The sequence below is a fragment of the Erythrolamprus reginae genome, chromosome 1, assembly GCF_031021105.1.
Source record: "Erythrolamprus reginae isolate rEryReg1 chromosome 1, rEryReg1.hap1, whole genome shotgun sequence".
Lineage (NCBI taxonomy): Eukaryota > Metazoa > Chordata > Lepidosauria > Squamata > Dipsadidae > Erythrolamprus > Erythrolamprus reginae.
The window spans coordinates 166343002-166365611 of record NC_091950.1 but is presented as its reverse complement, the minus strand read 5'-3'; the positions used below and the strand labels follow the sequence as shown (position 1 = coordinate 166365611).

Here is a 22610-nt window from a genome sequence, read left to right as displayed (position 1 = left end):
AGGGCCCAAGGCCCCTCCCCACGGCCACCTCTTATGCTATTCCGGACCGAACAATGCCGTCATGTCCTACAACCAACCTGAGGTTGTTGAACCCAAAGGCTTGCTCGAACCCCCCATGTAAGGGATCCTGAATCCCTTGGAGAAACCTAGCAAGAGAGCGGCCGCTCTCGAGCGAGGGTGGTCGTCCCTCAACCAACCCCCATGTTGTTGTTGTTGTTTTTGTAAATTAATTGGGCTGGGCCCAGTTTCCCCCCAGTAGGTGGGGTTTGTACCCTGGACCCCCTCCCCTCCTAACCGTCCCCTTTTAGGGGCAGGGGCACATTGAAGCAGCATGGGAGCCCCGCCTTCCCGCACGCATGGCTGTACATACAAAAGGGGGGAAACAAGTCCCTCTGCAGCAAACCCATGACATGCAGCAAACGGGTCCCACACTGTGGTGGCCCCCATGTCCAATCTCCCTGGCCCCGACGGGTAAGCCGTCAAAAGGGGCGGAGGCCCTATGGCCTGCGTTGGCGGGGTCAAACCCCCCGCCCCCGACACATCAGGCCCTGGCAAAAGCTGCCCCAGGGGCCTGTGCTCCCGCACTAGGAGCCGGGGGGGGAGGGGGCAAACCTGGTTACAGGTGTGTCCCCCCCGAAAAAACCCCAAGAAACTGGGACCGAGTGGCAACAATATTTAAATAATTAAGTTAGACCATAACTGTACTGAAGTTTGGCCATGATTTTACTGAAATAGTAAAGGCTTGGAACAAACTTCCAGCAGACCTGGTAGATGAATCCACAGCAACAGAATTCAAACATGCCTGGGATAAACATATATCCATCCCAAGATAAAATACAGAAACAGAACAAGGGCAGACTAGAGGGACCAATGGGTCTTTTCTTGCCGTTATATGTCCATGTTTCCATATAAATATATGAAATAATTTCAACCATCATCAGTCTCATTATTATTATTATTAATATGTTCTTGTGTACACCATGGTTCTTATTTTACACATGAAGGAACTGGGGCCACCCAGGCCCCAAGAGGGCAGCAAAAGGCCTCTGCCCAAATAGGCAGCGCAGCAGCAGGAAGCTGCCGCCAAGGGCCCAACTGTCCTCCGTTTTTATTTTATTTTATGTTTTATTTTATTTTTATTGTTTTTCGGGGGCCACGAACCGGGAGGGGCCGCACACGCGAGCCCTCCGCCCGAGCCCCCCACGTCCCCAAGGGGGCTACCAGAACGATCCCCCCCCAGAAATAGGGGGGGCAACAGCCAAACGGCACAAGGCCCGGCCTTCCCGCCGGACCCGAAGCCCCCAAACCATTCCCCGAGCCTCCAATGAGGCTCTCAAAATGGCGACCGCAACACGCGGCCGCCTTTTACCGAGCGGGGTGGGGGTGGGGGCCTCACGCGGGACTCCTGCCGAAAGCCCGTTGCTGCCCAAGAGCTCCCATTGAAGATGGGCAGACCGCCAGCCTCGGATGGGCCGAAGCCTGCTGCCCGCGACGAGCAGTGCCACCTCAAGCCTCCAACGAGGCCTCCAAAGCGACGGCCGCCTCCACGCGGCCACCGAAAGGCTCCAAGAGCAGACAGCCAAGTGTCTGCTCTTCTGACGTGGCCCGGGCGAACAGGCCGAACCTGGGCCTGCACGCCCTTTTATAGGGCTGGCAAGCCCCGCCCGGCCACGTCAGCAATCAGGCCACCCTGGCCTGACTCTCGGCCGAAGCCTCGCAATCTCGCGAGACTTCAGCCGAGATCCAAGATGGCGGCGGCCATGTGTCCGTGTCGTCCCGACCCTCCTGCAAAAGGCACCTGCCGGTAAGTCTGCTGGTGCTATTTGCTAAATGAGATATTTAAGTGAATTTTGATGCATTTTACAATTTTTCTTGCCACAATTGTTAAGGGAGTCACTGCAGTTGTTAAGTTAGTAATAGGCTTGTCTTAAGTGAATCTGGCTCCCACCTTGACTTTGCTTGTCAGAAGGTCACAAAAGACGATCACATGACTCCGGGACATAAATATGCCAGGTGCTAACTGTCTGAATTTTGTTCACATAAGCAACAGAGATGCAATGGTCATAAGTGTGAGAAACAATCATATGTCCCTTTTTTCCAATTGGTTTAAGTTCAAATGGTTACTAAATGAATGGCTGTAAGTCCAGAACTACCTGCATTCCTAATATTTCTGGTCCTTGAGTATTTAATGAAGCTCCTGAAATACAGCATGTAACAACATCTAGATATCTACTTCCAGGTTTCACAGCAAAGGCCATGCTATTTGAGGAATATTATAGTTTAAGTACACATATATGGAGAATGTCAGAGTCAAGGAAGACGAATGCAAGTACATTTCTCTTGCTGATTATTTATTTCAGTAGTGAAAGAACCTATGATGAGTAAATTGGTATAAAAGCAATGTTAACTAGTTGCATTATTGATTACTGTACAGTTAAAGCTAGTTGAATAGGCTTGGATGCCCAATTACTTTAATAATGAATTTAGCTTCTGTTTAGTCTTTTCATTTCAGGCAGACTCTTTGTCCAGAAGATGTTGTGGGCACCACAAACATAAGAGGCATTTGATCTTGCCTACATTGGCTCTACTTTATAGATTGCAAAGTCTAGCCTATTGTAGAATTATCCAATCTAAACAATATAACTCACACAGAGAAAGAAAAAAACCCATTAAAATAAGAGTTTTATTGTTTGTATTTTGTGTGTTTAAATAAAGTTTATTTTTAAAATAAAAAAAAATTATCCAATCTAGGACTGATAATTCTGTTTAGCAGTTATTTTTCTTCTCTTATTAATTTATATTCTGTATCTATCAACTTATTTTCTAAATGCTCTATATAACCATCCTTTTCCTTGTATTCTGTCAATACTGTTTCTTTTCTCTCCACATTTTCATTTCTTAAATTAGAATACGTAGAACAAGCATGCTAGTCAATATGTTAAGCATGTGTGCGTGCTAGCTTCCAGCTCTCTTTTGTAAACGTATATGACTACTTCCCCCCTGCTATTTATATGTAAAGGAAATTGTCAATCTTTTTTGAACTTTAATACCTATTAAATCTCCTACTTGAATACTGTGTGGATCTTTGTTGAGCTAATTACCCTTGTTCAGAGACCTATCACCTTCTTCATTATAGGAAATTAGCCCATCAGAAATAACTATTCCCCAAATTTTAAAAAATTGGCAATCAATAAAATAATATTATGCATTTCAAACCTTTTCAAAATATCCTAGAGGTCAGATCTTATCTACATACCTGAAATTATGTGTATAGGTGGATAAATTCTGAAAATTATGCCTAAAATACAATTATGCCTAAAATATTATGGCCACTGCTTCCTAATGAATTTAGAATGTAGAGGCATACTATATGCAAAAGGAAAGAAGTTTTTGAAGGTTTTTTGATGTCATTTGGAATGTGAAATGCACTATTTTTAGTTAATTTAATGAAAATTAAATTACCAGTTTCCTTTTCTCTTTTAAACTTCTTATATTAAATGAATAAAACAAGATTTGAATTTCTGACAGCTCTGTCAGACTGTAGGATAACCACAAACTAACAAGCCCACCCGCTAGTTATATGACTGATATTGATAATCTTGTTTTATTCAGCAGTGTCATCACAGTTCAGTGAATATTCTAATTAACTTTGTGGAGAGCTGCTAAAATTCGTTCCAATTCCTTGCAAAACACATACTGCAAAAATACAGTGGATAACATGAGGAAGACAACACAATTTCTATGTGTTGTCACGTTCAAGTGAAAACGTTTGCACAGATTGTATTTGCATGCATCACTGGGTTTTTCTTAATCCTTAATTCTGTTGCCACACCTTTATTGCTCTTAGAACAGATTGAGTCAAGAGTAGTAATTACCAAGGGCTTTATTATATTCCCAGTTAGACATATTGTTGTCACTATATTTCATTTGCTGAAAAATTAGGAGGTGATTATGTAGTGTTGTTTTTCAAAAACTAAATTATATAAGGAATGCATAATTATTTAGGTACACAAAAGAAATGTTATACAATACAAGATTTACAACAAAGTATATATATAAAACATATATATATATATATATATATATATATATATATATATATATATATATATATATATCTCACATGTTTTTGCTGAATATTTAAAATTAAGGGAGACTAGGATAGCGCTATTGCTATTTCAGCCTTGTTCTGGCCTCATCAGCTAGCCATACCCTTACTGGGATTTGATCCTGGGGCTTCTGAATTAACCTCTAGGCCACCAGATCTGATCCCTTCAACTTTGTATCAGGGAGGGGCTATATGTTTTTTCTGTTGGATCACCCTGGTATGGTATATTGAAGGAATGTCACAACTCCCTTTTACCTCTAGGCCCAACCCAGGGCCATTTCAAGGCAGTTAATTTATTCATAGCCAACAAACTATGTTCTGTATGTATCACATGTTTTTGCTGAATATTTAAAATTAAGGGAGACTAGGATGACACCATTTTGGCCTTATTCTGGCCTCATCAGCTAGCCACACCCTTACTGAGATATATATATCAATACTTTGTTGTATATCTTGTGTGTGTGTGTGTGTGTGTATGTATATGTGTGTATATGTATATGTATGTATATGTATGTATGTATATGTATGTATATGTGTGTGTGTGTGCGTGTGTGGTACAGAGCTGGAAGGGATCAGGTCTGATAGCTCAACTGCTAATTCTCTGCCTTACAAGGCAGAGTCCACCAGATCAAATCCCAGTAAGGAAGGGTGTGGCTAGCTGATGAGGCCAGAATAAGGCCGAAATGGGACCTTCAAATTCATCAAAAACACACACACACACACACACACACACACACACACACACATATATATATTTGTTTGTTTTTGTAGATTTTCACAGGTACAGGTATGACGGTCTTGGTATATTCAGGTTTCTTCCCTTGTAGGATTTGGAAATTTCTGGCGGTGTTTCGACGAGGTCCCACTCATCATCTTCAGGCTGGTGTTTCTGTCCATGTTCTTTTGCTGAATTTGAAAATTAAGGGAGAGTAGGATAGATCTATTTCGGCCTTATTTTGGCCTCATCAGCTAGCCATACCCACTGGGACTTGAACCTGCAACCTTTGCCTTGTAAGGCAGGGAATTATCCTCTAGGCTACAGTATCCAATCCCTTCAGCTCTGCACCAGGGAAGGGTTACATATTTTTGTGTCAAATCTATATATATATATTTGTATTTGTATTAATGGCAGAGTGATTAATGTTACTATCAAATGTTGGTGATAGTAAAGCCTGTGTTTGTTGTTAAAGAAATGGCTAATATATGCCAAGTATGCAAGAGTAAAGAGTTGAGGCTATAATTCTATTACCTTTAGTCTACTGTGCTGAAAAGAGTTGAAGTTAATGCTTTTTTCCTTTCCTCCCCCTTTACCCCATAATTCTCTCTTTCCTTTCTTTCGGTCCACCACTTCCTTATCACATTTAGTTAGTGTTTATATACTGCTCAAAAAAATAAAGGGAACACTCAAATAACACATCCTAGATCTGAATGAATGAAATATTGTTCTGTACAAAGTTGAATGTGCACAACAGCATGTGAAATTGATTGTCAATCAGTGTTGCTTCCCAAATGGACAGTTTGATTTCACAGATATTTGACTTACTTGGAGTTGTGTTGTTTAAGTGTTCCCTTTATTTTTTTGAGCAGTGTATTTTGATTTATATATTGGTAATATACATAAATTGAAAAATAGTAAAGCCTAAATTACGGTAATCCATTACTGTAGAATGTTCCACTCTATTCTTCCATCTACTACAGGTAGTCCTCAACTGACAACCACAACTGAGCTCCAGATTTCTGTGGTTAAGTGAGACATTTGTTAAGTGAATGTTGCTCTGTTTTATGACCTTGTTTTGCCAGAATCTGGATTCCTCATTGATTTTGCTTGTCAAAAGTTTGCAAAAGGTGATCACATTACCTTGGGACACTGCAACAGTCATAAGTATGAACCAGTTGCCAAGTATCTAAATTTTGATCACGGGGTCATAGTGATGCTACAAAGATAGTGTGTGAAAAATGGCCATAAGTCACTATTTTCAGTACTTCGATTGGTGACTAAATGAAATGTTGTAAGCCAAGGACTACTGTATCTGTATATACACCGATACATTTTTCATTTTGATAATATGACTTTGAAGTGTGATGGTCAGAACACCAACTGCAGCTGTATTCAGTTTTATTACTATACTAACTATTTTTATTACCATTTGTTTTTTTTTACAACTATTACAGTGGGTTTATATTTGAATTGGGTTGTTTAACATGAGACCAAGGTCCCTTTCTTGATCAACTCTAATATCACTGAACTCCTTAGAGGGTTAAACGCATTGTTTTGCTTTTACTGTTACTGTATTTTGTTCCCTCAGGCAAAAATTATAAATCAAGGAAGCAATAATACTCAGGCTCCTGATTCAATCAAGTTTATGTTACTTAAATTTGGCAATCAACTAATAGTCAAGTATGATTGTCCACAGAATTTTGGTAAACAATCAAGACAAATAGATTCATTAAAGTTGCAAGAGTTATTAATATTTTTTTAATTGAACAAATATACGAAAACATTACTATTTCTAAATTGATATACCGTAGATGTTTTCTGACTCATGTTTGAAGAAAATGGAAACGATATACATAATAATATGGATAAACAGGAGCTAATTGTTTAAAGAGAAATATTACATAAGGAATTGACTTGTGTGTCTATTGGAAACAGAATTTAACCCTAATTTTAAAAAGAAATGTAAATGACAATGGCCTTAGATAATCTCAAAAGGGAATCAAGTTCACATTGTTTAAAATGGCTAAGTAATACTCCAGTTCAAGCAAAGCCTTCATTTGTTGCTGTCAACAGTTAAGAAACTGTGAGAAACACATTCCTTATAAATTGTATAGGTTGATACCACTGAGGAAATGATTTCTGAATACAGATTGTCTGTAGTGGGAAGATTGTTTATATATAAGAACTTTCTTGTGTGATGAATCATCACCAATTCATAAGTGTTGCATGTGTTACCTGAACAGAGTCAATATTGGGGTGGGGAGGATACTGCTTCTGTTCAATTTCTAAATTGAATTTTTTACATAAAAGTAAAGCTGAGAAATATGTTATGACAGCAAATTATGTTTTATATTTTGTTACTAAAATATGAACAGTTCTTTTTTTATAACAAGGATGTCGTACTTTACAAAGGATTAATTGATGTACAATTTAAAATATAGGTATTTATATCTATTATTTATTTTCTTAAATTACTTTCTGGAACTAAAAATAAATAGTGATTAAGCATTTCATGGTTAAAGGAACATATATGTTGTATCTAAACCTTAGTGTTATTCTTATCTGTAATTGGGTGTTGTTGTTTTTTGGAGTAGATTGATTCTTTGAGAATCAATCCATTGAGTTGAACTGGGGAGGAATCTTAGAGGTCTTCTAGTCCATCCCCCTGCTCAAGCAAGAGATCCTATACCAGTGATGGCGGACCATTTTCCTCTTGGGTGCCAAAAGAGCAAGTGTGCACGCTATTGTGCATGCATGAGTGCGTGAGTGCAATGCCTGGGGAGGGTGAAAACAGCTTCCCCTGCCATCTGGAGGCCTGCTGGAGGCCGGAAACAGCCTATTTCCCAACTTCTAGTGGGCCCAGTAGGCTCATGCTTTGCCCTTCCCAGGCTCCAAAGGCTTCCCTGGAGCAGGGGGAGGGTAAAAACGTCCTCCCTTATCCCCCCAGAGGCTCTCTGGAAGCCAAAAATGCCCTCCCAGAGCCTCTGTGCCAGCCAACAATCAGTTGGCGGCACACACATGAACATTGGAGCTGAGCTAGGGCAATGGCTCGCCTGCCAGCAGATATGGCTTCATGTGCCACCTAAGCCATAAGTTCACCATCATTCTCCTATACCATTTCAGAAAGGCGGCTGTCCAGTTTCTTCTTAAAAACCTCCAGTGACGAAGCATCCACAACTTCTGAAGGCAAGCCATTCTGCTGGTTAATTGCTCTCATCATTAGGAAGTTTCTCCTTAATTTCAGGTTGCTTCTCTCCTTGATTAGTTTCGGAATCAAGCTTACATTACCTGTTTTATCTGCTAAAGTCAAATATGATCCTTTTGATATATTTCAATCAAAACTTCCACAGTCAACTTCTATGAATATATGTAGAGATGATAATACAATCAGGAATACTGGTAACTGATGGAGACAGCACTGAAAGAGAAATTTTTAGCTTTACAACAATATAACACAATTTGATCATGAAAAGCTAAGGAATATCTTTAAAGCAGAAACTAAGTGTCCCAAACTGGATGTCTTAGGAATATGAGTCAAACGTATAGATATGGCCACTTTAAAGCAGATTATTACATGATCTACCATACAGAGCATGAGTCCATACAAAGGAATAGAACGTTGTTTGTTTGCTTGGTTACTTATTTATTTATTTATTCATTCATTTATTTGATTTTTATGTCACCCTTCTCCTTAGACTCAGGGCGGCTTACAACATGTTAGCAATAGCATTTATTAACAGAGCCAGCATATTGCCCCCACAATCCGGGTCCTCATTTTAGCCACCTCGGAAGGATGGAAGGCTGAGTCAACCTTGAGCCGGTGATGAGACTTGAACCGCTGACCTACAGATCTACAGTCAGCTTCAGTGGCCTGCAGTATAGCACTCTACCTGCTACGCCAGCCCGGCTCATATTTGTTAGAATTAATTCATGATATCCAGTGCATCAATGTTACATAAATGCATGGGCCAACCTCAGATGCTTTAGTGGAAGCAATTGAGAAATTTTATGGCAAATTGTAAGAAAGGCTAATTGCAGCATAAAGAAGGTAGTGGGCATTTGGAATGCAAAAACTGGAAAAATAGAGGAATCCTGAATTATTGGAAAATCTCAATTATGTAAAACAATCATATTAAGTTTATAAAAGAGTATTATTCATTTATTGCATCACCTGTTTCAAGCAGCATAAATGAGGACATATGACATAATCAGATAAAAAACATCAGAATAAATATGTTATTTAATGAAAGATGGAAAACTCTAGTTCAGTCAGGTTATTTTATATCCCAATACTGATGATAGAATCACTCATGAATTATTTGGTAGCAAATACTGTATTTGGACCTAAATTTAAAAAGTTAAAGATGCTATATATACTAGTTGTGTATGATCAGATGACAAGTATGTTATAAAACACAGAAATTAGGACATATTGCTGTATATGCTTGATTTTTCAGGCAAGGGAAGTGGGATAAAACAAAACAACTAGGCAGAGATTTTAGAAAAAGTGGAGATTTAATTTTTGCTTCAGGGACTACAGCAAAGTTTGTGAGTTATATTAAGGAAAATGGTATTCCAGACCAATTAATTATCTTCTGCAAAATCTTTACAATGAATAACGATAAACCCTGAGAAAACTAAATTGGAAGCTGTGGCCCAAACAACATTATTTTGCTCAAGTGCACAACTTATACTCACTACAATTAAGATATCTGCAGCTATACAAGATCAGAACCTTCGGTTTCCAAGAGAGGAACACAGATGTTGGTTATGGGGTTGCCAGACTGACATCCTCATCCATGACAATATCATGAACGGGGGCAGATTTATTGCAAATGGACAAGGCATGCTCCAGGGTCATCTGATTAACTGATTGAATACTGAAATCTAGACAGAGGAAGTATTCTCCAGCAGTGACCATGACCTCCTTGAGTGTAGTTTGTCCCCAGATTCATCCTGTATTTTGATGATGATGCTTCACCAATAGCTTTTGCCATCCTAATTCTGGAGAAGGACTGAAAGAAGGAGCAGAAGTCTTGCAATCTGCCCTGGAAAATTCTCTTTCCACATTCTGTAGGTTGGTGCTATAGAAACCATGGTCTATATCTATCTTCATTGCAACTTTTACATGGATGTTCATCTCGAATTCGATTCTAGGCATTCTAATAATTTTTATTTACACTGTTTATTCTGCAAATATAAGAAAATTCTGATATACTATATATAAACTCTACCCCCACCCAGATGGCCGATAACAGCTAATGATTTAGTTTAGGTACTTATTTTATTATATACTGTATGATCCATGACTATACTGCCACAATAAATTTACCCATGCCATTAGGACCATTTAATTGGTAAAACCTATGCCCATAAATGTGCATATTATCAATTTTAAAGTATTAATTTTTATATTATTTTATTTTTACAGTACTATTATTATAATTTTTACTAAAGAAATTAATGGTATTGTGATTTTACATTTCACATTAGCTGTTTTTATTTCTTTTTAGATATTCCCCTATGGTTTTATACAAACGATCCTTCTAATTTTTGAATCTATACAGCTACTATATTATAAGAATGGCAGGATGAAAGGTTGAAACCCTTATAATGCAGACAATTTTACATTGTTAAATTAAAATAAAAAAACATTTAGAAAAAAAATCCATTATGAAAGTTAAAAAAAAAGATTAATCTTCAGTGAAAGTGGAAAATAACTTTTCTTTTAAAAATAGAAGGGACATGATGCTTGAGAAATAAGGAAGTTTAATTCTAGGAATGAAAATAATCGTAAACTTTGACAAGAGCTTAAAGATTAGGAAAATCCATTGAGGAGAAAGATCAAAATAATTAAAGCTATGTTTTTCCAGTATTGATGGATCACTGTAAAATTGAACATGGTGAATTTTTTAAAAAAATTATGTGTTTGTAGACAGTAAAATAAAATAATGAAGAACTACTCTATTTTTTGGAGTATAAGATGCACTTTTTCTCCCCCTAAAAGAGGCTGAAAATATGATTGCATCTTATACTCTGATTGTACCTTTTTTTCAAAGCTTTCCCCCCCAGCCTAACTAGTTGCTAATGACGTTCCCAGCTCTTACCAGCTTGCAAGTGCTTTCATTGTTGCTCTCTGTGAAGACTGTTTTTCCAGCCCTAAGTCTTTCCAGCCTTTTTTTCATTGCTCTACTTGTTCCAAATATTTCTTTCCAGCCCTAACAAGGTGTTAACAATGTTCCCACCTCTTACTGGCTTGCAGGCTCTTCATTGTTACTCCCTACGAATAAGGTTTTTTTAAAGGCCTAACCAGGGGATAAAATAATGTGCTGAAGCTGACCAGACTAAGGACTAGGTAGATGGATACCTGGTAGACAGACCCCCCCCCCTATTTTCCTCCCCCAAAACTGAGTTGTGTCTTATACTCCAGTGTTTCTTATATTAAAAAAAAAATACAGTAGTCAGTTTTAACCAAACAAAAACTTATTGATCCCTTGAATCGATGGACATGTGCACTTTGGACATACAATTTAAATGAGGAAGTAGAAACAAATTTACACATGGTACAGCAAGTTAGAAAAAAAATCAAAGAATGCAAATGTAACATTTTAGGCAAGTAGATGGATGGGACATTTCCCCCCCTGAAATAGCCTTTGAATAGCTATGTGCTGTTTTGAAACATTTATTCTTGTAAACAAGTTAAGTTGATGAGCATTTGTCCATATTATGACTGAATTGAAGGCACCTAATTCTATCAATCCATACACACTCTCCATAGATTTTAGATGAAGTTAAAACAGATTTCCATTTTTATTCCCACATTACCTTTCCTTCCCACACCATGTGCCAAATACCTTTGCTTTACTGATTGTGAGGCATCAATGGGAGGTGTACTGTCCTTCATCTATAACATGTCCAGCCGGTGGCTCTGCAACTTGGTAGTAACTTGTATCCTAACATGCTGCAAAATAGCCCATAAGGCCATAAAATGGGAACAGAGACTAGCAATGACTGAGGAAGAGATTGACAACTGTCTTTTCCTTTCTTATTTGATACCAAGCTAATCCAGTAAATGAGGAGAAAGGTAGATAGTGTGGCTCACTACGGAGAAAAAAGAAACTCTAGATTTTACTAAGGTTGAAAATAAGAAAATGATTACATAATACAACATTTTTTTTTGACATTTCTGAATAGGCTGTATGAAAAATAAATAAAACTGCACTTCTAAAGGAAAGCTTTTCTGCAGTCTCTTTCATGCATCTGGTCTCTATTTGTGTATGCTTCCAAACCAGCAGATTGACTGATGTGTATAGGTTAAAAAATAGTAGCACATTGCTGTGCTAATTATAACAGACTCAAACTGTCTTAGCAATAGGTGACAAATTTTTGAATGTTACATGGAAAATGTCGCTTCCTTTTTCATGTAATATGTAAAAGAAACAGATGCTTGTTATAGAGCAAATGGATGTACAGTATCATTTGTTTGAATAAATGCCAAAATATTAAAACATTTTTCTGGCCAAAATGAAGATCTATTTGAACTAGTTAATAAAATCTGTTAGTTATGAACTTCAACTTCCATCTTGAAATGTTTTAATCAGTTTATTATGGTACAGCTTCATATGTCAATTGAAAACAGGGTTGCCCTCCATCAAAACTCAGCCTAAGACAAATGCTACACACCAGGTCTCAGCCAGTTTAAGTGGGCCTGGCAGAATAAACTGAGCCAGGACACAAATATGGCAAAACTCTAGTTTACAGGCCAAAGTTTCAGAACGCGACGAGATGGCTTAATCAAGGTCCATGAAGTCAGCGTTGGGAGCGTCTGCCTCCCAGCCATGCTTTTAAGCTTTTGGGCCGCACCCCCAGTTGTCCAGCTGCCATGCCCACTGGTAGCCATAATCCAGCACCAGGTTAATTCACATTTATGCAATTTACATTTTCAGACTATTTCCTAAATCCTGAATAAGTGACAAGAGCAATGTGGGTATCTCGCTATATGAGCAATTGTTTGAAACTTTGGCATGCCTGACAATGATTTTGTTTCCGTGTCCTGCTCTTGAATGTTGTTGTGTAAAATGTTGATTCTTTAAAAATGTTTACTGTGTGTTCTGCCGGCGTGTCTCAACCACCCATAATTACAGGGTAATTAGTCCAGGAAGACACAAACCACATGATAAAAGGAAAACCCAAAAGTTTTTATAAACAGAAAAACAGAAACAGCTCCCTTTTTAAATGTCAAAGGGATTTTCTGGTACACACAAGGCATAGGTTATATGCAGTCCAATTACTCACCCAATAACTGGGAAATTGAGCCCAATTCTAAAGTCCAGAGAGTCCACACACACAATCCTGAACAGCAAAAATCACGATCTTGATGAAACAATGAATCGGATAAACTGCCATGAGGCTAAAACACCAGGCTGCACTTTTATCTGTAGCACTAATTACAGCAGCCCCACCCAACCACAGGTGGCCTCATTTTCTCTTGTAATAATCCTTCAGTTGTTGTCTCCTATGCATCACTCTACGCATGCGTGGATGTGTCATTAATTCTTGTTCAGAATCCAGGGATGATACAGATGACTGATCTCCTCCTGGGTTGTCTGCCAAACTCCCCTCTTCCCTGTCACTCACACTTCCTTGGTCAGAGGAGACTCCGTCGGCAGATTCTACTGGGAGCAAAACAGGCCTGCGGCATGTGGATGTCTCCCCCACCTCCACTTCCACATTCCTTGGGGCAGGAGCTGGATCAGCGCTAACCACAACACTGTGTAACCGTTCTGCATATTATTTAGTCCCATGTTTTCATTAAACATTAAGCTGCAGGGCATAAAAGTTCCTAAAAATCTTTCTTTCTTTACAGAGCTTGTGTCATTCTGGGTGTGATATTTCTTCTGTCCGGTTTGTGTATAGTGATCAAAGCCATCCACGACCTTGCAACTAGGTTGCTTCCAGAAGTGGTAAGATCTTTTTTTAAAAAAAAATTCTAAATTTCAGTGTTTCAGAAAGAAAGGTGGTTTCTTTGCATAGTTCTATGGAATTGTATAAAAATTGCAAACTTATCTTTTATAGCATCAGACAATATGATGTCAATTTTATCTTTATTATTTCCTTTTGTATTAACATACTAAATCCATTCACTTTTAGAAAAAAAAAATTCCAGAAATGTACTGTGGCCAAAAGTTGGATTAGGAGTAGTTAGCATTGGGGAAATGTTAAAAAACTGGAATTTGCTCAGATTTCCTGTGTTGTACTCTGCAGGGTATGTTACAGTTGAGGAAATTTTGTAATGGTATAGTACAAGGTTATTCAGAATAGTTGCATTGTAGAGTGCTCTAGAAGCAGTTTACTCTGCTGTAGCTAAATGTTGTTACAAGGTACTATTTTCTTGAGGTGCCACAGATTTAGAGCTGCTTAAAGTGAAATTATATTCTCCAAAATTCTATTTTATGTACAATCAAAATTGCACTTATTATTATTATTGTTCATCACATATCCAGCCAGATGTTTAGGCTAGATTTGCCATTTTTATCGATCTATTAAGTCCTTCCCAAGGACTAGAGATAGCCAATAGAGTTGCTGTTTGATGGTATTAAAACTATTGTTGCAATATGTAAACTTTTCCAAGTAAAGCTGCCTTTTGCAATTGACTGGTTGTGATTTTGTTCAAAGCTATTATCATCATCAGATTTAGATGAGATATCATGCATTTTTATATGTAACCCATGATGGCAATCATACCTAATAGTCTTATCAATTTTCTTCTTAACAACAATTAATGAGGGGGATTGGGATGATAAAGTTCATCAGCCAATTTTTGTGCTTAAAGGAAGCACAAAAACTCCAGGTTTTACATATTTACATACTATTGTCTAAGAATTAAGTCTAGAAGAAAATCAACTAAATCCTCTGTAATAATGGCACAAGGGAACTAAGCTTGATAGATTTCTTAACTATCTTCGTACAATCATTTTACAAAGCTTGGCATGAAATTTTAATAGCATGACTTTCATTTTTAATTATATGATTTTGGCACAAACTTTCTAATACACAATTTTCTCTTCATGATCTGGTAAGAATACTAACTAACAATATTAACTAATCGAGCAAAACAAAGTATTAATGGAACTATGATTTAAGGATATTATGGTTTAAATCAGTTTTAATGTATTTATAATTCATATTTTAAGGCCACACAATCCATAGTTAAGCAAATGTAGGATATAGAATAGAATAGAATTCTTTATTGGTCAAGTGTGATTGGACACACAAGGAATTTGTCTTGGTGCAGATGCTCTCAGTGTACATAAAAGAAAATATAGATTTGTCAAGAATCATGAGGTACAACACTTAATAATTGTCATAGAAGTCAAATAAACAATAGTATGTCAAGAGAATCCAGTCATAGGTTGTATTGTCATTTGCCCTTCTGCATTAGACTTACTTTTACAGGGAGTCCTTGACTTAAAACCGATAATTTAGTGGCCATTCAAAGTTGCAATGGCGCTGAAAAAAATGACTGGTAACCTTTTTTTACACAATTGTTGCAGCATCCCTATGGTTACATGATCAAAATGTTATTCAGCTTGGAAACTGAATAACAGATTTAAAAACTATTCTAACTTGGAGGTCTTCTAGTCCTATTCTCTGCTCAGGCAGGGAACTCTGTACTATTTCAGACAAATGGTTGTCCAATTTTTTCTTAAAAACTTCTGGTGACAAGTTATTCCACTGATTAATTGTTCTAATTGTCAGGGCATTTCTCCTTAGTTTTAGGTTGTTTCTCTCCTTGATTAGTGTCTATCCATTACTTCTTGTCCTCCATTCAGGTGCCTTGGAGAATAGCTTGATTCCCTCTTTTTTGTGGCAAAAAGATATTGAAACATTATTGTCATGTTGCCTCATATCACTGGCTTGTATTTATGATGGTTGCATTTAGCCAGTATCATTTTTTGCAACCCTCAAAAATACAGAAACCAGATTCACTTAACAACATGATGCTAACTTAACAACTGTAGTGATTCACTTAGCAAGAAAGTTGTAAAAAGGGGCAAAATTCATTTAATAACTATCTTAATTAGCAATGGAATTTTGGGCTCAATTGGAATAGTAAGTCGAGGACAATCTGTATTAAAAGGTAAATAAGTTGAGAAAGGAAAGGGAGAGAACATTCCTAAATCCTAGGCCAGTGATGGCGAACCTTTTTTCCCTTGGGGGCCGAAAGCGTGTGCGCACACACTATCGCTCGTGTGTGAGTGCCCACACCCATAATTCAATGCCTGGGGAGGGTGAAAATTGCCTCCCCTACCCCCCTGGAGGCCCTCTGGAGACCAGCCCATTTCCCAACTTCTGGTGGATCCAGTAAGCTGGTTTTTCACACACACCCCAGGCTCCATAGGCTTCCCTGGAACCTGGGGAGGGTAAAAATGTCCTCCCCCATCCCCCTGGAAGCCCTCTGGAAGCCAAAAATGCCCTCCCAGAGCCTCTGTGCAAGCTGAAAATCAGCTGGCCAGTGCATACATACATGCTGGAACTGAGCTAGGGAAACGGCTTGTGTGCCAGCAGATATGGCTCTGTGTGCCATCTGCGGCACCCATGCCATAGGTTCACCATCATTGTCATAGGCTTAAGACCTGCTTTAAATCTCTGCTAACTGTAAGAAAATGAAAAAGAAGACTCTGAGATATACAGTAGAGAAGTCCAGCCATTTTTTTTTCCAAAATGTATTTTGTCAGCTTCCAATTTTGAGTCAAGTTATTAATTGTATGTCTAATGTAGTCCAGTACTCTTAAGAATATTGAATCACAGTTTGAAACCTTCAGATTAAAATGCTTGATTTGACATGATGACTTGCGTGTTTTCAAAGCTTCTAGGCAGTAGACCGTATATCTGTAATTAAGCCCATTAGAAGAGGTTTGAAGAACTAACTTCTCAACTCTAATTTTTAAAAAGAGTTTAGGTTTGTCTGTCACATGTATTCTACTTTCCTATGTAAAACAAGCTTGATCAGATTTGACAAGGATACATGAAGAGGCTATGATGTGATTCAATGTTGTGATCAAAGATTCAGGGGCAAGCCAGTTTGATTTGAACCATTTTGATACTCAAGATTCTATTAAAAAGATTTCTTTGTTTGGGCGCAATGGGAAAATTATAAAATGCCTGAAACTGTCTTCCTTTTGGGGAAGGTTTAGACAATTTTAAACTTTAAGTGGGATACCTTTAGGAGTTTTACCACAAGACATTCTTGAAGTCTGCCCCTTTAGCAGGGATGAGAAAAAGATAATAAAATGGTCTCTAGGTCTGTGCTGGTGAACCTATGCACGTGAAGGCATTTCTACGGGCATGTGAAGTGTTGCCCTACATCAGGGCAGCTGATTTTTGGCCTGGGGGAAGGCCGTTTTCGCCCTCCAGAGGCTTCAGAAGCCTTCCCTGACGCCTAAGGAGTGTGAAAAATGGCCCAATGGGCAAACCGGAAGTTTGGAAAAACAGACTTCCGGTTTGCCCATTGGGCTATTTTTTGCCATCCTCAGGCTTCAGAAGTCTGGAGGCTTCAGTGAGGTCTGTGAACATGTGCAGGGGGGAAGCATGGAGGGGGTTTATGCGCATGTGTGTGGGGAGGGTATGGGTGTGGGTATGTGCGTGCACTAGCATGCACACACACAGGGCCACCATCAGGAATTTTGGGGCCCCATACAGCCTAAGTGTCTGGGCCCCCCGCCATTTTAAAACTATTTTAAGTCACCAAGTCACTCCATCCCCTGGGGATCATTTCCCGCTTCACGCCAAGCGAGGCGGTCCCATAGGCCAGTGTTTCCCAACCTTAGCAACTTGAAGATATCTGGACTTCAACTCCCAGAATTCCCCAGCCAGCAAACGCTGGCTGGGGAATTCTGGGAGTTGAAGTCCCGATATCTTCAAGTTGTCAAGGTTGGGAAACACTGCCATAGGCTATTTCAGGAACTGGGTTAAGCCGATTGTGTGGACTCATCCATGAGAAAGAAAGAAGCGGGAGCAGCGAGGGAAAGAAAGAGCCTCCTGGCATTGGTCAGGCGAAGCATGGCTTATTTACGGCTCCTTGGCACTTCTCCCTTCTTGGAAGAGGCCTTGTTGACAAAACCATGTGCTTTCTAGCGAGGGGAGAGGCGAGGGGGATCCCACACCTGGCAGCCACTGGCGAGGAGCTGGAAAGGATACCAGCAGTCGGGCAGGTGTCTTGAGGGGGCATTCCCATCTGGAAGGAAGGGAAGAAAGGCGAGGGCGAGCTATGAAGGAAGGAAGGAGAAAGGAAGGAAGGAAGGAAGGAAGGAATAGTAAAAGGGGCGATCAAGAGAGGAATGGGTGAATGAATGGACGGAGGGTGGGAAGGAAGGAAGGAAAGAGGGAAGGGACAGGAACAGAGGAAGGGTGCAAAGAAAGCAAGGAAAGGTGTGAAAGGGGAGAGTAAGAGAGGAAGGAGTGAAAGAAGGGAGGGAGGGAGGAAAGAAGGGAGGGAAGAGAAGGAAAGCAAGAAATGGAGGGAGGGAAGGAAGGAAAGAAAAAAGGAAGGAAGGAAAGAAAGAAAGAAAAGAAAGAAAGAAAGAAAGAAAGAAAGGGGGAAGGGACAGGAACAGAGGAAGGAAGCAAGGAAACTTATGAAAGGGGAGAGTAAGAGAGGAAGGACTGAAGGAAGGGAGGGAAGAAGGTAGGAAGGAGAAAGAAAAGAAGAAATAGAGGAAGGGAAGGTAAAAGAGAGAAATAAAAAGAGCAAGAAAGAAAGAAAGAAAGAGAATGAAAGAGAAATAAAAAGAGAGATGGGGAATGAAAGAAATGGAAGGAGGGAAAGAAGGAGAGAAAGAAAGAGAAAGAAAGAAAGAAAGAGAAAGAAAAAAGAATGAAAGAGCAAGAGAGAAAGAGAGAAAGAAAGAAAGAAAGAAAGAAAGAAAAAGAAACGAAAGAAAGAAAGAAGGAAAGAAAGAAAGAAAGAAAGAAGGAAAGAAAGAAAGAAAGGGAAAAGAAAGAAAGAGAATGAAAGAGAAATAAAAATAGAGAGGGGGAATGAAAGAAATGGAAGGAGGGAAGGAAGGAGAGAAAGCAAGAGAAAGAAAGAAAGCAAGAGAAAGAAAAAAGAATGAAAGAGCAAGAGAGAAAGAGAGAAAGAACAAAAGAAAGAAAGAAAAAAAGAGAGAGAGAGAGAAAAAAAAGGCAACTCCAAAGAAAGGCTCACTGACCGGATGCATGAAAAGAGGGACCTGGATCTCCACTTGCCTCCCCCTCGCGCTTACCTGCTCCCAGCGCCAGCAGCAGGAATGCAAGCGAGTAAGCCGGCGCCCGCCCAAAAGAAGCTATTGGCTCCGGGTGGCGGGTGGTGTTCACGGCCTCCCCCCCGAACCCACAGCCCAGCACCTCCGGAGGCCGAAAGGCGCGGCTCTCTTGCCCTCACAATCCTCCGGGGGACACAAGACCGGCAGAGAAGCCGGCCAGGCTCAGCCCTCTCCCGGCTTCCTCAATTCTGCTTCTCCAGCAGCGTGGCATGGCTTCCGGAGGGCCGAGACACCCCTGCGGTGACTCCTCCTTCCGCGGCTGCCATCGGGGCTCCCTGCCTGTCTGCCGGCCTCCCTGCCTTCTTTCCTCGCGGGGGTGGGAAGAAGGTGCGGGGCTGCTGTCGGAGAAGCTCCGCATAGGCAGAGTTCGTCGCAATCGGGATTGGGGAGTTTTTGGCGGGCGCCGGCCCCCCCCCCCATTTTTCAATTTGGCCGGGCCCGTGACACCACTCCCAGTAATACCGGTCTATCGGCGGCCTGCACACACACCCTTTTCACACACAAGACAAAAAAAGATTTGCCATTACTGCTCTGGCTTGTCTCGGTAGCAGTTGTAAGACAGCAGAATTATGCAACAATGCCACAGAAATAGGCAAGTAATTCAAAAGTACTTTAGGTAAGAAAACAGACTTCCTACACTATACCTCCAAAAGCAGGAAAAAGTTTGGACAGTGTTTGTAAATGTTAGCCTGGCAACTATTCACTCCAATTTTCCCCAGTCGTGCAGGATTAAACAATTAAATTTGACTAAATCAGTAATTGTTTGCAATATAGGCAGCATCTGCATATTGCATACAATTTTAATATGCTTGGATCCTGCTTTCATTCCCGTAGGGAACAAAACAAATCATTTATGTATTTCATCTATTACAACAAAGGAGGACACAATTATTCAGTAAAAGATATTTTGATATGATTATTTATGCATGACACTTACAAGACTTATTTGGTCACCTGTGTCACATGATGACTTCATTAAAAATATAGCTAAAAATAAAAGTACCCTCCTCTTAAAGACATTCAAGAGGACCCCTCTAACAAATGTCCCGCTATGTCAAGGGAAAAAATTAATAATGTGACAGCTTGAGGGAAGAATTAGTGGAGTGCTAAGAATACAAGAAGAAAGATCAGTGGGCAGGAGCCTGCAGTTGTGACATTTTGTGCAAGTGGCATGATTACCTGATTGTCTAAAATTCATATATTCATTATTATATGAATTGTCCTAAGATTTATGGAAAAGCATTTGGTAATAAAATATGATTAAAATGGTTTTTTTTAAAAAAAATACAAATTTGATCCTTTTTTTAAGTGCCAAGTAAAAAAAAAAATCAGAAATATATCTAATGAATATACAGTGCTTGTTTATGTAAGTTTCTGTGTCATTCGAATAAATAAGACTCTGAGAAGTATACAGTTTTAATATTTTATAGTAATTGTTACAGCAATTAATATTAAAGTAATATAAATATATGCCCCAAAGATCCATAAAATAATGCAGTCTAAAGTCATATTCTCTCTTTTAAATAAATATACGAGTGTTATTTCCCTCAAAACAATGGTAGCTGCTTTATATTGAAAGGCCCTTCAGAAGGACCAGCTCTTCACTGCTGCATGAGATATTAAGTGGGAAGGAGCCATTGTTATCTCTAGAGGTAAGCTATTCTAGAGAGCCATCATCAAGATTGTTTGCCATCATATTTCCGAGGTCAACATGCCTCTCAGAGGTGGAACTTGCTGCCTACTTTTTTTTCAAAGACCTCACTGAAGTGGCATATTCCACAATTAGCATGCATTCTCAAAACATACTCAGATCATAAGCCATATAGCAGTGATGCTGAACTTTCTTTTCCTTGGGTGCCAAAAGCATAGCATGAGTGCTATTGTGCAAGTGCTCACATCCATAATTCAATGCCTGTGGATGGCAAAAATGGCCTCCCGTGCCCCCCCCCCCCGGCAAGGCCTGTGGAGGCCTGAAACAGCCTATTTCCCAAACTCCGATGGGCCTGGTAGGCCCATTTTTCACCCTCCCTAGGCTCTGGAGGCAAAAATGGCCTTCCCCATCTCCTAAAAAGGGCCCTCCCAGATGAATCTCCTGTAATTTGTATTATCTCTTTTGATATTGTGTCAACACAGGTTTGCAAGTCCATAGAAAACTTCACCTTTTGATTATTTGCCATTTGTTTGGGACATTTTTGCTCATTTTGTGTCTTTAAGTAAGTGTTGATTGTCTGGATTAGTACTTGAGGTTTTCTTGGCAAAATTTTAAAAGTGGTTTGCCATTGTCACCTTTCTAGGCTGAGAAGAAGTGAATGGCTCAAGTTGGCTTTGGGTCTAAGGTGTGAATAGAATTCCTGGTGTCCTGATTTCTTACCTGATGCATCAACCACTATATCAAACTGGTTCTCAAATGGCATGGATTTGGATCATCACAATATTTTGATAGACTTGCTTTTGATTTTCAGTGTAGATCCCACGTGTAGAAGACTTTACAGTTTTTTATAATCAAAGTTTCACTATTCTCCACCTTACAACATTTAAGTGTCCCGGTGCAAAGGCTGAGAATTAAAAATTAAAGACGGAATGTAGGCTGAAAGTTTCTACTTCATAATTTGGTGATATTCAAATACATGTTTCTTCTCCCTTCATGAAAACAACATTTGCCATTCATTGTGCAGGGGCATTAGACAGTTTGGAAATAGTAGGTTCTCTGCCACTTAAATGTGATTTTATGTTTATAAAATCTTTTTAAAAATTATAGGCTGTTTATAAACCAGTCTTTCAAAGAAGCTGTAATTCTTGATCCAGGCACAATGGCGACTTATATGAAACAATTATTAGGATTTTTTTCCCATCCAGCAAAGTGCTGATCTTGTTTGATCTTTATTGTATAGTTTCTATGGCAACCCTCTGGCAAATACATCTCGGTACACCTAGGAAAGTATTGAGATATATTTACTAATAAGACACAATGTATGATAAGATTAATACATTTCATAATACATCTCAATAAATACGTAATGTAGATTAAAAAAAATGATCTCTCTTCCAAATGTGCAAGGAATTTAAGGTAATAAAAAAAATCTGTTAGTGTCCTTTTGTCTTTTGATCTTTACTTTTTTTGAAATGTTAGCACTGGTTTCCCATAAAATTTAAAGTATTGTGGCAGAAAGCTTAGAATGTTGATGAAGTAGCAAAAAAGTAACATCATTGTATATAAAAGGAAAATATCCATAGGCTAAAATTCATACATTTTATTTTCACTTTTTACCAATAGAAGATACGTTTTAAGAATAATAATAATTTAGTAAAAATATATAAAATAATTTTTCTGCTTCTGTACCTAAAAAGCCTTAATGAAAAACAATACATTTATTGCACAACAGATAAAGGAACATTGCTATTATATAATTTAATTCCGTTATCAATTAAACCAACTTTAATTTTTACTTTGGCTCCACTTATATCTTTCTATTTATCC

The 22610-nt window shown here is 39.0% G+C and overlaps 2 protein-coding genes across 2 annotated transcripts in view; one reads left to right on the top strand and one right to left on the bottom strand.

Annotated features, from left to right (window-relative positions):
- Positions 1-22610, bottom strand: part of CCNT2 (cyclin T2) — a 365293-nt gene that overhangs the window by 179839 nt on the left and 162844 nt on the right. The gene's annotated exons all lie outside the window — the stretch shown is intronic.
- Positions 1-22610, top strand: part of TMEM163 (transmembrane protein 163) — a 114364-nt gene that overhangs the window by 65363 nt on the left and 26391 nt on the right. Inside the window, exon 5 of the mRNA XM_070731225.1 lies at positions 13693-13789. Within this exon, the coding sequence (XP_070587326.1) occupies positions 13693-13789 (97 nt within the window). The remainder of the gene's footprint in view (positions 1-13692; positions 13790-22610) is intronic.